At 42.9% G+C, this 18495-nt stretch overlaps 1 protein-coding gene across 1 annotated transcript; it reads left to right on the forward strand.

Moving 5' to 3' along the window:
• Positions 1-11232: 11232 nt before the first annotated feature.
• LOC128341290 (serine/arginine-rich splicing factor 4-like) lies at positions 11233-12924 on the forward strand. The gene has a single exon (XM_053287634.1). It carries the CDS (start codon positions 11239-11241, stop codon positions 12712-12714), a length of 1476 nt encoding a protein of 491 aa, XP_053143609.1. The 5' UTR covers positions 11233-11238; the 3' UTR covers positions 12715-12924.
• Positions 12925-18495: the final 5571 nt, after the last annotated feature.

An 18495-nucleotide genomic window follows, 5' to 3' on the forward strand; every position in this document is an offset into this window, starting at 1 on the left:
AGCTTATATGCGAGTGGAGCATTCCCAAGGAAGTCCAAAACTGGCGCGCTGGAGTTCAGAAGAAAAAACTTCTCAAAAATGAGGAGACCGGTCAAAGGGAAGCTGAAAGGGAAAGTCAGGAGGGTCAAATCACTCCAGAAAGCATGGAAGCTATTTAAAACCACAATACTAGAAGCATAGTTGGAATGTATACCAAGAAGGAGGAAAGGTACCATCAAGTTCAGAAGGATGCCAGCGTGGCGAATAAGTAGAGTCAGGCAAGCTATAAAAGGGAAGAAGACTTCCTTCAGAAAATGGAAGTCTTGCCCAAATGAAGAGGACAGGAAGGAACACAATCTCAGGCAAAAGAAATGCAATGAGACAATAAGGGATTCAAAAAGAGAGTTTGAGGAGTATATAGCTAGAAGTGTCAAAAATAACAAAAACTTCTTTAAATATACCAGCAGCAGAAAATCTGCCAGGGAGGTAGTCGGACCCTTAGATGATGAGAGCATGAAAGGGATTATTAGGGAGGATAAGGAGATTGCAGAGAAGCTGAATGAATTCTTTGCACCTGTCTACATGGCAGAGGACACTGACCATATACCCTCTCCGGAACTGAGCTTCTCAAGCTTGGAGGTTGAAGAACAGGGGCAATTTGAGGCAATGAGAGAGGATGTTCTAAATTTGTCTTGAAAAACTAAAAATTAACAAATCTCCAGGGCATCTACTCAAGAGTTCTGAAGGAACTCAAATGTGAAATTGCTGATCTCCTAGCAAAAATACGTAACTTGTCCCTACATTCAAGCTCTGTACCAGAGGACTGGAAGCAGCTAATGTAACTCCAGTTTTCAAGAAGGGATCCAGTGGGGATCCGGGAAATTACAGGCCAGTTAGCTTAACCTCTGTTCTGGGTAAATTTATGGAAAGAATACTTATGGTAAAGACAAAATTGTTAAAAGACATAGAAGCATGGGCCTTGTTGAAGGAGAACCCACATGGCTTCTGCAAGGACAAGTCTTGCCTCACTAACCTTTTGGAGTTCATTGAGAGTGTTAACAGGCCCAGATCCAGTTGGTATAGTATACTTGGATTTCCAAAAACCTTTGAAAAAGTTCCCCACCAAAAGCTCTTGAGTAAACTTATCAGTCATGAAATAATGGGCCAGGTTCATGTGTGGATTGGTAACTGGTTGAAGGACAGGAAACAGAGCGCAGGAATAAATGGACAGTTTTCACAATGTAGGGAAGTAAGAAATGGGGACCCCAGGCATTGGTACTGGGACCAGTACTCTTTAACTTGTTCATATCCTTCCAGTGGCTGTTGCTGGTGTATCTTGTATTTCTTTTTTAGATTGTGAGCCCTTTGAGGGCAAGGAGCCATTATGTTTGTTTGTTTATATCTATGTAAACCGCTTTGGAAACTTCTGTTGAAAAGCGGTACAGAAATATTCATCATATTCATATTAGTATTTGTATAAATGATCTAGAAGGAGTAAGCAGCAAAGTGGTCAAATTTGCAGACAACACTAAACTATTTAGGGTAGTGAAATCTAAAACAGATTTTGGAGGAGCTCCAAAAGGATTTCTCCAAGTTGGGTGAGTGGGCGACAAAATGGCAAATATGGTTCAATGTAAGCAAGTGTAAAGTGATGTATACTGGGGCAATCCCCCACAACTTTACATATAAGCTGATGGGAGCTGAGCTGTCGGTGAATGACCAGGAGAGAGATCTTGAAGTCATGGTGGACAGTTCACTGAAAGTGTCTACTCAATGAGCAGCAGCAGTGAGAAAGGCCAATTCCATGCTAGGGATCATTAGGAAGGGGATTGAAGATAAGAATGCTAGTATAATGCCCTTATACAAATATATGGTGTGACCACATTTGGAGTATTGCATACAGTCCTGATCACCATATCTTAAGAAGGTTATTGCAGAACTGGAAAAGGTTCAGAAAAGGGCAACCAAGATTATCGGGGCCTGGAACACCTTCATTATGAGGCAAGGCTACAGCATCTGGGGCTCTTTACTTTGGAAAAGAGGCAACTATGGGGAGACATGATAGAGGTACCGTGTTTCCCCGAAAATAAGACAGTGTCTTATATTAATTTTAGCTCCAAAAAATGCACTAGGGCAATTAGCGGTACATCAGAAATTACTGCTAGGTCTTACTTTCGGGGTAGGTCTTACTTTCGGGGAAACAGGTATATGCATGTAATAGAGAGAGTGGAAAGAGATAATTTTATTCCCCTCTCTTACACCACTAGAACCAAGGGCCATCCCATGAAACTGAATGTTGGGAAATTTAGGACCGGCCAAAGGAAGTACTTTTTCACACAGCACATAATTAATCTATGGAATTCTCTGCCACAGGATGTGATGATGGCCACTAGCTTGGATGGCTTTATAAGGGGCTTAGACAAATTCATAGAGGACAGGTCTATCAATGGCTACTAGTCTGGGGGCTATAGGCCACCTTCAGCCTCATAGGCAAGATGCCACTAAATACGAGTTGCAGGGGAGCAACAGCAGGAGAGAGGGCATGCCCTCACCTCCTGCTTGTGGGCTCCCCAGAGGTATCTGGTGGGCCACTGTGTAAAATAAGATGCTTGGCTAGATAGGCCTTGGGACTGATCCAGCAGGGCTGTTATTATGGGATAGTAGCAGATACATTTGTCTGTTTTAATCAAAACACACTCATTCTGCTACTGCTCTGTCTATGTTTTTCTGAATAAGATAATGACGCATTCAAGCTGGCCTGCATGGAGAGAAGAAAACAACAGGTCTCCTTTGTATTTACCTTGAAATGAGATACCAGCAAACTGACATATAGGCAAAAGCAAGTTCTCTATGTTATTTGAAGCTGTGTTTCCTGCAAGGAACTCTAGGGAGGAACTGACATTTCTGGTGTATCACTGCATGAGCTGTTGTTAAATTTTAAGTAGACATGAAGTTTTAAAATGAAAGAAATACTTAGAGTTCACTAATATGCAAATTGGAACTGAAAAGGCTGGTCTACAGATAATTGCATGCAATACTGCTCTCTTTCAGGATACACTTGGGAGAATACTTGATCCTCCAAGGTTTCATAATGTGGTGAGAAGTATTTGCAAAAGGCCAACACTGATCAATCACAGACAATTTACTGGCAAGGAAAAGGTCCAGACTTCAGCCAGTATAAATCAAGCATAGTTGTGGAGCAATAATTGACATGGCTATTCCTAAAATCCAGACCAACAAGTATCTCTGCTGCAGCAATATTAGAAGAAATAGAAGATTTTTCATTTTAAATGGTTACTCAACCAACATAGCCCTATAGAGTTCTCAAGGCAGTTGACCACAAATATAAAACATGAAATTCTGGTAGGAACTAATCTGCTTACTTTCCTCTCACTATAATATTAATTGATAATTACCGTCTTCACAAGTTAGCCCACATATCCACCACCTTGAATTGGGGTGGATGGCATCAAGACATACTATGGCACTGAGATCTCCCTATGTGCCCCTACAACTGTATCAAATTTGGTTCAAATTAGTTCCCATTTCTGCATCAAATGTTTACCCATCTGCCATCTTGAACTGGGGTGAATGATATAATCAGAAATGATACTGTTGATGTGTCCCTACAACTGTACCAAATTTGGTTCAAAGCAGTCCAGACATTGCGAAGCTGATAGGGACACATACACATACAGAAAGATGTGATCTCATACTTTCCTTAAAGAAAGTAGACTAAAAATAAGAACAGTGGCAGACAACAACAAAACACAATGTTCACAAAACCTACAGTTCTTAGAGTAACAGTGGGCAGCATCCAGACTTATTGTGCCCTTAGGTTAGAACACAGTGCTTGTGTGATTATTTTCAACAACCCCACCCTTCCCTCTGCTGCTCCCAGTGTAAGTCCCTGAGGGCCCACCAGTTCTCTGGGACATATTTTCAAGGTAGCATTGGCAGCAGAGCAAAGGTGTGAAAATTGGTGAAAATCACTGCATGAGTAAAACATTCTAATGTAAGGACAGTATTAATCTGGATGCTACCAATGGTCTGCATTAGCAGCTGTCGCCCACCCAATGCAGCATGCTGCAGCTTGTGGAAAGAAGAGTTGTGGCACCGGTTGTGCTCCTTAACGTAGGTCCTTTGTAACTTAGGACAATCTGTAATCTTTGATTCAGGCCAATGCTCCAGTTCAGTGCACCCTTCTACAATATGTATGATTCAGTTACAACTTTTTAACTTGTATAGGTGGCTTATATTGAATCAGCCTGCCCAGGGCTGCCTACTCTGGTTGGCAAAACCTTACCAGAAACTGAGGCTGGGGTCTCTCACAGCCCTGCTGTCAGGGATCCTTTAGCTGAGGAGCCTAGATGAAGTTCAGACCTTCTACATAAAAAGCATGCACATTACCAGCACTCAGCTGTGGTCCCTCCTGCAATCTAAATGTCCATCAGGACAGAAGTCCCTGATATACGATCAGACTGGGGCATGGTGTAGATAATGTGCCTTTACGATGCATCGGTGAAGTCCAGTATAAACCCAACCCACAGAATTGCCATATACAGCACCATATACAGTCCAGTCCACAAACAAGCTAATCCAGAATGATTGTATTTAATGCATTTTTTGATCTATTTGAAATCAACTATAACATAATTGGTTTGTGGACTGCTGCCTAAAAGCATTTTAACTGTGCTCTGCTGGCTCATCTGAAGTTCTCTCTGGGGCAGTGAACTGTGCAGACACTGTGAACCTGAAGCTGCTCAGACTGTTTAATATTCTCAGGTTTGCTTCACTCTCTGCTCTGAGAATGTAAATAGTATTTTCCTCAGTTTATTCACAAGCACACAGCCTTCATGGTTTATCAAGTTTTGATGCCCAGTACCTTTATCAAGAAACCAAACCTTGCTTGGCAGAAAAGGAGTGATCTTGCCAGCAGACTTTGAAAAGTTCTGTCCATACCATCTCTCAAAATTATTTCCAACACTGTGAAATGACAGGTGATGGTGGGCCAGTGTGGTGCAGTGGTTAGAGTGTTGGACTAAGACCGGGGAGACCAGAGTTCAAATTCAGCCATGAAACTCATTCATGACTCTGGGCCAGTCACTTATTTCTTAGCCTAACCTACCTCAAAGTATTGTTGTGAGGATAAACATAAACTTGTACACTGCTCTGGAGGAAGAACAGGATATAAGTGTAGTACGCAGATCAAAGTAATAAATACTTCTGGGCAATCATTCTTGTTACAATTCTAGCCATAAGTGCCACATACACTGTCCAAACCATTATGCATTCTTTGTAGGAGTGTGCACAAATCATTTTTTGTGTTTCAATTCAAGCTTGAATCAAATTGCAAAAATTTGAATAGATTAGTCAGAAACAGCCAACGTGGCTAGCTGCCTCAACTAATCAATCTAAAATCACTCCAGTGATTCAACGACCATTTTGAGGCCAGTTTTGCTGGGGAAACGGGCCTCAAAATGGTCTTTTTTTCCTGGGGAGATCAGGTCTACCAATTTAGATCAGCAGGTTAACCAGCTCTCCGGACTAGACTTTGTGTGTCAGCCCCACTCAGGGGACTGGTCTGCCAGGGTAGACCAGTCCTCTGAGGAGGGCTGACCTAATGGCCTTTGGCTGAGGATTATGGAAGTTGTAGTCAACAACATCTGGGAATTCCTGTTACAGGGAACACTGCTACATGGTTTTGCTGTAACTATACATAGTTGGGGTCTGAGCTGACATGCACTTGTATGCCAAATACCACCCTGAAAGAAGAAAGAGAGATGAGAATAATTACATCAAAGAACAGTAGACATTCATCTCACCTCAGCGAGTAAAATGGATGCCATTGTTCCAGGCCTGCAGATGAGATGTGCATTCAGCAGTGCTGATCTGGTCCCTTTGCTGTTAGGGATGTGCACAAAACCGGCTGGCATGGTTTGGTTTGAGTTTGAACTGGCCGGGGCCAATTTGGTTTTGCTCCCCTCACGCCCCCCCCTCCCCCGGTTTGGTTTGGCTCGGAGGGGTTTGCAAATATTTTTTTTATTTATTTTTTATTTTTTTGTACTTACCCCCTCTGGGAGGCTTCTCCAAGGTCATATTTTGGAATACACTCAAGTTTCTCTGACAGATAATGCTTCAGATTCAACATCAGTCAATCTAGGCTTGAAGTATTACTGCTTCCTTAGAGGTATTACATCTGATACCTACATCTGTTGTTGTTTTAAGCACATACTTAATGTCCTGGGTTCTTACTTCCTTGTAAAGTTGGCAGACTCAATAGAGGATGGAACTTTAGCAGCTGGGTATAATTTTGACAGGTACAGCTTTTCTCACTGCTGCAAATGTTCCTTCCTGTGCTCTCCATTTTATTAAGGGCACAGCAACCCTGTCTGTGTATTGAGTCTGGCAACCCCACTTCCCTCCCAAATTCTCCTGCCAAAAGCAGCTCCATCTACTGCATTTCACACCCAAGTTTTCAAAAAAAGGAGAAGCTTAGTTTCTTGTCTGGTCTCCATTAGATTATCAGATCAACCAAGCTGTGCTTATCCTCTGGAATAAAATGCAATGCACATATCTCTCTTTACCTAGAGGTTTTGCTATGAAGCATAACATTTTCCCCCTGTGCTCCTAGCAAGTTCATGCCACACCCCTCCTAGTTTTACCATCACACCTTATCTTTATGACATTTCCAGACTAAATGATCTAGAAGTGGGAGTAAGCTGCGAAGTGGCCAAATTTGCAGATGACACTAAACTATTTAGGGTAGTGAAATCCAAAACAGATAGTGAGGAGCACCAAAAGGATCTCTCCCAACTGGGGAATGGGGGACAAAATGGCAAATGTGGTTCAGTGTAAGCAAGTGTAAAATGATGCATATTGAGGCAAAAAAAACCCCTACTTCAAGTATAGGCTGAAGGGATCTGAGCTGTCAGTGGTGGACAGCTCATTGGAAGTGTTAACTCAACTGTGAAAAAGGCCAATTCCAAGTTAGGGATCATTAGGAAGGGGATTGAAAATAAAAATGCTAATACTATCATGCCCTTATACAAATCTGTGGTGCGGCCACATCTAGAGTACCAAGTACAGATTTGGTCACTATATCTTAAGAAGGATACTGAAGAACCAGAAAAGGTGCAGAAGAGGGCAACCAAGATGACCAGGGGCCTGGAGCACTATCGTTATGTGGCTAGGCTACAGCATCTGGGGCTCTTTACCTTGGAAAAGAAGTGACTAGGGGGAGACATACCATGTTTCCCCGAAAATAAGACAGTGTCTTATATTAATTTTAGCCCCCAAAAATGCACTAGGGCAATTAGCGGTACATCAGAAATTACTGCTAGGTCTTACTTTCAGGGTAGGTCTTACTTTTGGGGAAACAGGGTACCTCAGAGGCATGATGCCTCTCAATACCAGTTGCAGGGGAGCAACGGCCAGAGAGAGGGCATGCCCTCATCTCTTGCCTGTGGGCTCCCCAGAGGCATCTGGTGAGCCACTGTGTGAAATGGGATGCTAGACTAGTTGATCCAGCAGAGCTGTTCTTATGGTTTTATGATGTCTTGAATAGCAAAACAGCCTGTTTTACCTTCTGAGATGCTCAGAAATCCAGAGCCTCTAGAGGAAAACAGAAGAATCATTGAGCCTCCATCAACTCATGATGTAGGAGAAAAACATGGTGTTCTTTCTTTATTGGGGTGGGGGGTAGGAGACAAGAGGCCACAGCAAGTATTTCAGCTGCAAACTAAGATATTGCTGATATTAAGACCAAAACCATAAGAGTTTCCATAAGAGAGCTGTTTTGAATCTCCTGATGATTTTTCTTCTTCTAAAAGCAGGGGTGGGAGGCCTGATTTGGACTAGGGCCATAGTGTTGCAGAAATGATCCCTACTGATTATCTGATGCAAATCCCCCCACTTTAGCCATGGTAATAGTGAAAACATATAGACTCAAATTAGTTTCATGACCAGATGTCAATTCGGATAGTATATATATGTATGTATTTCATTTAAAACCAAAGGAAGGAAGGAAGGAAAGTCAGGTTGCACAGAAATCATGGAATGTAATATTCAAAAGCAAAGAGTGGGTCTCTTCTTGGACAAAGGCTAGGGGAGGTCTGAGAGACCTGTGTAGGGAGAAATGAAATGGACACATCAAAGATTATCACTCATGTCTTTTAGAATACCTGGGGGTGGCTAAAATGCAAACAAGCTAGCTTGCTTTGCCTTGAGCCAGGCATTAACATACTTGATAGCAAAGGAGATGACCTGTTACTTTCTTATCACTCCTTCCCGAGGAGGTTATCTTGACCTGATCGGCTGTGCCAACGTAGGGAGAATACTTGGCTAGTTTTTTAACAGAAGAGCTTTTGATTCAATCATGTCTACTCCAGCTTACCACCTGTAGCTAATCAGGGGATGACAGCACGGGGAGGTCCTCCTGAAGTCTTGTGGTTTGAACCTGACCTAAGACTTCCTTCTCCCAGGCTACATGCCAAAGTGACATGCCTTTTGAGTTAGCTACAGGTGAAACTAAATGGGGATCTCACAACCCCGTGGGATCCAGAGTGGAAACCGTAGTAACTACAGGCTTGTAATTCCAAATATAGAGGGGCACTCCTCAGGGGAGCCCCCAAACAGGTGCTCTTTGTAACAGTTGTTGCCTGAGACTATGAGTAGTTATTGACTATCTCCATGAATGGCAGAGTTGCTAGTAGACTTTAGAGATGTCTTCTACGTCTTTGGCTTTTATATATGAGTTATTTTCAGGTGAAGATTGTGTGGCCTAATGACTAAGTCTTTTCTGAACTTTAAATTGTCTATTTGAGTGAATAAGACATAAGCCATATTCACACTTAGCATTCACTCCCCACCCACCCCTGCTCTACTGTCCAAATTAAGATGTCACAGAGAGCACTCTCTCTGCAGTCAGCGAGACTGCAGAGAGGAGGGGGAACTGGCTGTGCGGGCTTTCTTCTAGCATAAGGGAGAGCCTGCACAGCCAATCATGGCCAGAAGGAGGGAGGAGCTTCCTCCCTCAACTCCAGTCACAATGAATGTGGCTCATTGTGGTTCCAAATTTGGATGATACACAGGCTGCGTAGAACCTCAGGTTGGGGCGACGAAGCTCACTACAACCTGAGGGTTCAAATTGCAGTTAAAAAATCCAAACCTTGGGTGGGTCGCATTGCAGAACTGGAGTTGCATGCATTCGGATGTCACAGTGAGCGAACCTCTGCCCCCTTAAATTCTGGTTCTGTGTTATGTACAGATGCAGCCATAACTTTTATATCATGTCATTGCATATCATCACTTTTGGAATACTCCTCAGCTTCAAAAACAGTTTGCTGTGCAGTTTGGGCAGGGGCAAGACTGCTTGTTGGGAAGCACAAGTTCAAAGCTCTTTAGCACAGAATCAGTCATTTTGGATTCTGGTTTAGATTCTGGAAAGCTCAGTCTTTGCCTATGTGAAGATTTTATATTCAAGAAGGCAGTAAGAAAATGATATAGTTCAGGCATACCATACTTCCCATCAAACTCACCAAATGTATGGTTATTCTGGAGCTGGGATGGTCCAAACACCAGCACAGCATGGGAGCCTTTTGCCAGAGCCTGTGAGCCTTGTGCAGTAGTTTATAGGACCAAGTCATAAGATTGCATTTATAACAACATCTTTCAGAAGGCAGGTACAGTTTCTCCCTCATCATGTATCTCATCCTCCTACCTCTTGTGAGGGTTTATAGGCTACAGGCCTGGAGTACATCAGTTGGAGCTTCATAGAGTATTTTCTGCATGGAGCTGTGGAAAATGCACAGACTTCAAAGTCAACAGACTTCAAAGTCAACAGCCATCTCAAGTACAAAATCAGTTTCAGTTAGACTATCACGATGACAGCCATGTTAATGAAACCCAACAAGGACTGGACATCTAGAATTCACTAGAGAAGACAATACTGATGCCAACACCTTGGCACTTCCTTAGCAGTGCATCAATGGCATTCAAAGTACATTATGAATTTTCTTCTTGCATATTAGAGCGCTAATGGGATAGCATGAAAGCACCACAATTAGTCCAACAAATAGTGACTGACATTCAGAGCAACGATGCATCGGTGCAGCAAGAGAGCAGCCTAACAGAACTTCTAAACTAACTGCACAGGTTGATGTAAACCGCCCTGAGCCATTTTGGAATCAGGATATATAAATCAAATAAACAAACAAACAAAGAAGCAGCAGTTTTGACCCCCTCCCCATGGCTCTCTGTGCTACCCAAAAATATGTTCCTGAGCAGGGGTGTAGCAAGGTTGGAGTGGGCCCCAAATGGGCCCCTCACTGCCTTCCTCTCCTTCTCCTGGCCCCAAATCTAACAGGATCGTGTGAGCCTGTTGCTCCCTAGCAAGAAGCAGGCAACAGAAGAAAATGAGAAATAACTAGTATATTTCCAAATTGTACAAGCAAGTTTGAAGATGTGCTTGCTTCAAGCAAAACCTTAAACTGGATTTTTAAAAATGCAAGGAAAGGTCTTGAGGGGACTAATCTTTCTTTCCAGGAGCAGATGTTTAGTGTCTCTCTCTTGTTAATCAAAGCAGTCTGTCAGGAAGGCGTTGATTACACTTAGCAGCAGAATTAGGGTATTCCTCTTTAGGACTTCACAGTTACTTATGAACGACAGACTATTCTGCTATGTGTGTTTTCACAAATTTTTAATTACTCAAAAGGCAACCTTTACTATACTTTATGATGATGATCTCGCTCTCTCCCCTCCAAACCTGCCTCACAGGATTGTTGTGAGGATAAAAGTTTGGAGGAAGAACAGGACGTGTGTGTGTGTGTGTGTGTGTGTGTGTATACACACACACACACACACAAAAATTTCTGTTGACTTTTAGCCACATGCACTCCAATCCTAAGCATGTAGTGGTGGTAGTAGTAGTAGTAGTAAATAATAATAAACTCAGAAGCAAATTCAAATAACCCTTTTTACACCTATCACAGCAGAAAAAAACAGCCCAGTTTGATCTTCTACTACTACAACAAATATGTATATACTGCTTTTCAACAAAAGTATCCAAAACGGTTAAACAGAAAAATAATAAAGAAAGATGGATCCAAGAGGGCAAGGGGAAGGGAGGGGAGGAGGGAAAAGAGAGGGGGAGGGAAAAAGCTCCTGCTTTGCTGCCTGTGGGCCGCCCCTCCCCCTGTGCCGAGTGGAGCCAGTCGCCGCCGCCGCCTTCGTCGTCGGGGCCCTTGCGGGGGGGGGGAGATGCTGCGGGTCTACATCGGGCGTCTCAGCTACCAGGCTCGGGAACGGGACGTGGAGCGGTTCTTTAAGGGCTACGGGAAGATCCTCGAGGTGGACCTCAAAAACGGGTATGGCTTTGTTGAGTTTGATGATGTGCGTGATGCTGATGACGCTGTTTATGAGCTAAATGGCAAAGATCTTTGTGGGGAGCGTGTAATAGTTGAGCATGCCCGGGGCCCTCGCCGCGACAGCAGTTACGGTTCTGGACGCAGTGGATATGGATATAGAAGAAGTGGAAGAGATAAGTACGGGCCTCCGAACCGTACTGAATACAGATTAATTGTTGAAAATCTGTCAAGCCGTTGCAGTTGGCAGGATTTGAAGGATTATATGCATCAGGCAGGTGAAGTGACATATGCCGACGCACACAAAGGGAGAAAGAATGAAGGTGTGATTGAGTTCAAATCCTATTCTGACATGAAAAGAGCACTTGAAAAGCTGGATGGGACTGAAGTGAATGGTAGAAAGAGAAGGCTAGTGGAAGACAGGCCTGGGTCCAGGCGCCGCCGCTCCTATTCCAGAAGTCGCACTCATTCAAGGTCTCGCTCTCGGAGCAGACATTCCCGCAAAAGTCGGAGTTGTAGCGGTAGTAGCAAAAGCAGCCATTCAAAGAGCATGTCACGATCCAGGTCTGGATCCCATTCCAGAAGCAAGAGCCGCAGTCGAAGCAAGAGCCGTAGCAGAGGCCAAAAGGAAAAAAGCCGGAGTCCAAGCAAAGATGATAAAAGCAGGAGCCGCAGCAGAAGTGCGGAGAAATCTCAAAGCAAAAGCAAAGACAGGCCAGAGGAAGTGGTTCAAAATGATGACGATGACCAAGCAAAGAGCATAAGTCCCAGCAAGGAAAAGAGTAAGAGTAAAAGCAGGAGCAGGAGTGGTAGTAAAGAGAGAGCAGAAGAGGAGGAGGAGGAGAGGGGGCGTGTGAGGGGGATCCGGAGTAAAGAGAGAGAAAAGAGTGTCAGTAAGGCTAGAAGCAGGAGCAAAGAGGGGAGCAGGAGCAGGAGTCGTAGCAAGAGTAAGGACAAGAGGAAAGGCAGGAAGCGGAGCAGGGATGACAGTCGCAGCAGGAGCAGGAGTCGCAGCAGGAGTGAGAGGAGCAAGAGGCGGAGTAAACGAGACAGCAAGTCTAGTAGCAAGAAGAAGAAAAGAGAAGATCAAGAGCGGTCCAGGTCTAGGTCTAGATCCAGATCTCGGTCCAAAGAAAAGGAGCACACAAAAGCCGAATCTGACAAAAAAGAAGCAAAAAGTGAGGGTGAGGAAATGGACACCAGTTGTAAATCTCGGTCGAGGTCAAATTCCAAGTCAAAACAAAATGTCAAATCAGAATCTCGCTCCAGATCAAAATCCGTCTCAAAAACAAGATCCCCATCCAAATCTAGATCGAGGTCTGCCTCTAGATCGCATTCAAGGTCGAGGTCGAGGTCACGGTCTAGATCCTGAAGCTGCTGCAACCACACTTAGAGCTCTATGAGAAGTCTTTTGTACATGTTTGGTAGTTGTAGCACAAGTGATTGGAGTAGAACACATGTCACTGCTGTACATTTTTACTACCCTCCCTCCCCCAACGGTGTGTCTGTAACTGTTCAGTCCAGTGCTCCCTCTCTGTAGCACATTCTGGCACAAGAGGTTGAGCGCCTTGTCCAGACACCACCCGCCACCCTGTGTTCCCAGAATAGCCATGGAGAATGAGCACTGCGTGTGATGGGCTTCTAAGTTTGGAATGGTGACTCCTAGGTAGGTACGATAACTTCAACAATTTGCCCTTAAATTGATGCCCTTTGATGTATGCCATTTAGTGAAATGTGAAAAGTCTTAAATTTCATATTCCCTTTTTTTGTTTCATATTTTGGACTTGCAGAATTTGTGAATAGCTCAGTCAGGAAAATAGATACCTACAGTTTAACCATAGGAAGGGGATGGGTGGGGAGTAGAGTTCCACATTCTGGTATTGTGACAATATCCTTGTTTTATATTTTTTTATTTTTCCCCGTCTTGCAAAGTACAGTGATCCCTGTTTCCATTAAATTTGAAAGATGGATCCTTGTCCCCAAAGGGCAAGGATCTTTCTTTCTCTCTTTCTTTCTCTTTCCTCTTATTTTTCTAGGTCTCTTCTATGAACTACATTTAGTTTATGTCTATCAACTACAGAAGGAAAAGCCATCAATTTTATTTCAAATAGGGCAGCAGAATTTCATATATGGAGCTCTCCCCCCCCCCACTTTTTTCATTTAAAAACAAGTCATTATTTAAAGGGCTTTTAAAATGGAGTCTCCTGTGATGGAGCAAGTGTATATAAATAAGACTTTTCATGGGGGAGGGGGAAATGCTTCATTTTAGCAATTTGTGAAGCCACTTTCAATAAGTTGGGGTATTTTAGTCCATTATAAGCTTATTAAAAAGACAATATATACCATTACATGCACAAAGCTAAATAAAATATTTATTATAAGGAGAAACATATTGTGAAATAACAATTTTCTCATATATTTTGCTATTTAAGCCATTTTGAGAACTTTGTTGCTAAAAAAGCAGCACATAGTATAAATATTCTTAATATAAACACAACAGCACATGCTAAACCAAAATGCAGGACCAACAACAGATCTATTTTGTCAGAGCATTTTTTCTTCCCTCTTATTCTTTTTAAAAGGTTTAAAACCTTTACTGCCTAATTTCCCCACAAGAAGGTATACTGTTGGGCTGTGGAGAGGATTTTGATTACAAGTTCGTAATAGAAAGAGAGGGGGAGAGAGAGTTTCAAACCCAGGAAGGAAGTGAGGGAGGAAAAACACAAGCAGGCTGGCTTTTCAAATGCAGGCACACACACAGTCGCTTAATCAGGGGGAACAATAAAACCAACAGATATGGGGTGGGGAACAGGGGTTTTGTTTTACTGTGCTTGAGAGACGAAGTTCACAGTCCCTTCACTTCCCATCCGGCTTGGCTGAGGCTCCCTCCTTGCCTCCTGTGATATGCCAAGATCGACCAGGAAGTAGCTCAAGCATTCTGCCAAGGCTGCTGGAGAGAGGGGCGGGACTCCCAGGGTTAACCCTTAGCTACTGCTGCTGACGATTTCACTGCCGCCACTGCTGCTGCCAAATCCATGCTCCCAGCCAGTGAGTGCTTTGCAGGGCAACTCATTGGTGGGGGTAGGGGGCAGGCCATTGGGGGCCTCTCTGACCCTGTGGGCCCAGGTGCAACTGTCCCCCCTTGTCCAATGGTCCATGTTCCTGAGAGTTGCACAGCCCTTGGGGACATATTTTTGGATGGCATAGAGGGTTTCCTGGGGAACAGGAGGATGTCAAAAATTGCTTACTGATGCAGCCAAACTGCATCAGTGCAATTATGCCGCTCTCTTACTGCACGGGCACTTCCTTGCTCTAAATGTCAGTCACCATCCCTTCTGAATGTGCTCCTCTCAATAACTAGGTGGTATACCAAATCATAAAGAGAGAAGCTTGAGCATGAATGAGCTCAGTGATGTAGTGATGTAGTAATGTAGTATGCATATTAAAGAGATAAACTGAAATCCTCTCATAATGACTTAAATGGGGGAATCAGGTCTAAGTCAGTGGTCACCAACATTTATAAATATGAACAACGATGTACTGATGAGGAAATGTGACTTATAGTCTCAGTACATCTGTTCTCTGTTAAAAGAATTTAAAAGTAAATGCTTGATGCACTAGAAATACTGCTGTGATTGATGTACAATATTATAAGACATGGCTGAAAAACTCTTAATCTAAGTCGAATCTCAGCTCCAGTGTATTTAGGTGTGCCAGCATTTCTCAGTACAATGTTGAGTCCCACCTTGCACAAGCAATTGACTTCTTGATTGACATTGCTACCCAAATGCCATATTCAGACATAACAGGAAAATGGAGGTACCTGCACCTCTGGTTTCCTGGGACACACTAATTTGGGAAAACAGAGTTGATGGTGAGAAGGGACCCACCGTTTCCTTCCACAAACTCCACTCTGAACTTTTGTTTCACAATGGAGTTTGGGCTCCTCCAATTTCGGAACTGCAGTGCCAGCATTACATCTGAATGCTGGCACTGCGGTTTCAGCCCCATGGAGCCAGAGTTGAGGGAGGAAGCTCCTCCCTTACTCTGGCCCAACTGGCTGTGTGGGCTGTCTTTCTGTCAAGCTCCCCCACCTCTCTGCGGTCAGCAAGACTGCAGAGAGGCACCTCACCTGCACATCGAAAAGCCGATGGAAGAGCAGGGCCATTGGGCCCGTGGTTCCATGTTACATTTGAAGGGGTGTCTAAAGGATTGCACTACTTTGATGGTTTGCTGCAGGCTTGCACAACCAATTCAGGGCTCAGTCAACCTCCTGCTTTTGCTGTCTGCCTGAGACTGCAAAACAGGTGGATTATCAAGCCATGATGCGTAGCTGGTAGGCTGCCCTTAGCTTGGTGGATCACAAGCTGTGCAGCCTTGATGCTTACAGTGATGTCACCATAGCAGCATATGGTTTGTGGGAAATGGGGCCCTGCAGTGCTATCTATAATGAGCAGTCACCTTATAGACAGTTATTAGTTTACCATAGGACAAATTCTCAGGATTGCATAAATATGGATAATTCTCTGCTGGCCAAAATGTTGTACTGTGGTAAATTGTCTTGATGCCCTACCCCTACAACATAATCTCTTTGTTTATTATGTGCTGTGCAAGAGTTTTTTTATGGTGCCTTTTTCATGGGTCTTTTAATGGTGTCTGTTCCAATGGTATCGACCCACTCCTGAGGTAGCAGTGTAACATGCAATGATAGTTCATCGTATGAAAACAATGCCCACCTATAGACTCTTTATTTATATAGAAGCCAGACACAATGTTTTTTTGCAATCAAGTCCTTCTCTTTGTGCCAGCTGCACATTTATGCATTCTGGTCCTTATGCAAGAACATTATCTGGAATATCATGTTGTCTTGGGAGGCCCTTTTACTGCTGCATTAACTTTTTCCTGAGCTAACAGGGAATAGATACGTTCGTCATAAAATATAACTCCAACAGAATGTGAGATTTTTGTATTCACAGTGCCAAGGCAGGAGCTTGATTTGCAAGAATATGTGATCTTCAGCACCATAGAAGGGAATGCTGAGGCATTAAACTAGACCCCCAATGACTCGCTTCTTTCTGGAAATGTAAGAAATATGCTGAAAATTATCAGAAATGTAGCCATATTTCAAGGCTGTAGACAGATTCTGTCTACTCGATCACATTAAAATGTTCAGACTTTAACATTAATTGCCAATGGGACTTAACTGTGATTTATATCTTTAATAAAGCAAGACAAATTTGCCTACATTTTGTCTTTCAGTTTTTTTCCATGCGTGGTTTGCCTATCTGAAACTTTTATGCCAGAAAGTGTTTTGAGGCAGCAACAAGAGATGGTCACATATGTAGCAGGGGAATCATTTAAACATATACTAAAATCATCAGACGCCTGCAGACTATAATGATTCTCCCAATCAAACTGCCCTGTGTAACTGTGGGCAAAATATGGCTAATAAAATGCAGAAATGATTGCCCACACAAATACAGAACATAAGGCCTGATCCAGTTCCACTCACACATCCATGCAGCCAGTGATCTCATTTGCTGGATTTAAATAACTAACTTTTCCTTCAACTGTCTGTTCAAAATAACAAAGTACTGCTTTTAGTTATAATTAACACTATGAATAATTACCCCATTCAATAAAATCATCTCCTCTTAAGATGATCTGGGCTCTTTCTAGACTCTTTCCATCATGAAGGCAACCTAAACAAAGAGTTTTCACTTGCTTCTGTCATGGTGGTTAATTATTTTTCTGGAGCACTTAATGATGGCAAAGGATGAAAACAGAGCCCTAGAGGACTAGAAGCACTGCTGTTCACTAGATGGCTGGTTGGCCACCCAGGCTGCTGCTGGACTCCAACCAGGGCTGCAAGCACCTCAGAGTTGCACCACTTGCCAAATTATTTCTGATTTCTCCCTAAATGTGTGCACAGCAGCATGAGGCCAGTTCAGGGTCTCTGGGCAGAAAAATATACCCAGCAACCAATTTTTAAAAGCCAGACACTATACCCATCCACACACACACACACAAAAGTAAGCCCCACCTAGAAATATGGCTGCCCCACTTAACAAAATAATAGGCTAGCTACAGGGCGGCTGGCAGTGGGGCTTTTTTATTTTAATTTTTGCACAGGGCTTATATAATGGAGTGCTTCAGAAATCTTCAACATTATCTTCAGCATAAGGAAGTGTATAGTGTTAAAAGCTGCTATTATATTTAGAGCTATATTAAATGGGATACCTAGTCTACTACAGAGGGAACATTTTGGGGTATACATTTGTATTGATAAACAAACTTGGATACATTTACATTTTAAAAAAAACAAGAAACATTTGGATTTCTTCAGACTTAGTTTAATTGATTTGAATGAAATGCAACCTGATAAAATATTAATTTTCTGCCTTATTCATGTCAGACTATCCATTCATGACTGATCCATGAATCTTTCATGGAACAAGCTCCAACAATTTCCGACATCTTCAGTGTTGAAGACCGCAATCCTCAAGCCTCTTATTCTGGCATATCCCTTGGGAAATCCCATGAGTTCTTACTGTATACCAATGAGACTAGCTTAGAGTAAGGCCACAATTCAGGAAAAAGTTAGTCACACTAACTACTTTTATTTCAGTGAAACTGAAGCACCACTCACTTTCTCAGCTGCTGCGGAGTGAGTGTCTTGTGGAATTCAGTTAAATTAAAGGCAGCTCCTGATATTGTTAGAGCAATATCTCAATGTCCCTGGAGCCAACTGCTTTGTTTACAGAAACGGGCAAGCCTCTAAGTTGGTGATTCATTACCAGGACTTCTTTTTATCCTTTCTGCGAGGTTTGGGGTTTGTTTTTCTTTCTTTCTTGTCTGTACATGTTTCTCTTCAAGCTTGGTATAGCATCTCAGTAGAATACTACATTGTTTTCCTACAAATCTTGTTTTAAGTGCCATGTTTTGAACTGCAGTACCACAATATTTCTCTCTGGGATGTCTTGTTCGCACTTTCTCTCCTGCTGCTGAAAATCAAGTTGCTTAAATTTGATATGTCTGACATATGACAGAAAAATAACAAATTCATAGGCCTGAGACTGATATTCTGCTACCTACTGAAGCTGCTGGTGCTAATGAGGATAGTGGCCTGCTCTGGGCGTATGAAATAAATGCC

Source organism: Hemicordylus capensis, chromosome 1, assembly GCF_027244095.1.
Source record: "Hemicordylus capensis ecotype Gifberg chromosome 1, rHemCap1.1.pri, whole genome shotgun sequence".
In the NCBI taxonomy this organism is placed as follows: domain Eukaryota; kingdom Metazoa; phylum Chordata; class Lepidosauria; order Squamata; family Cordylidae; genus Hemicordylus; species Hemicordylus capensis.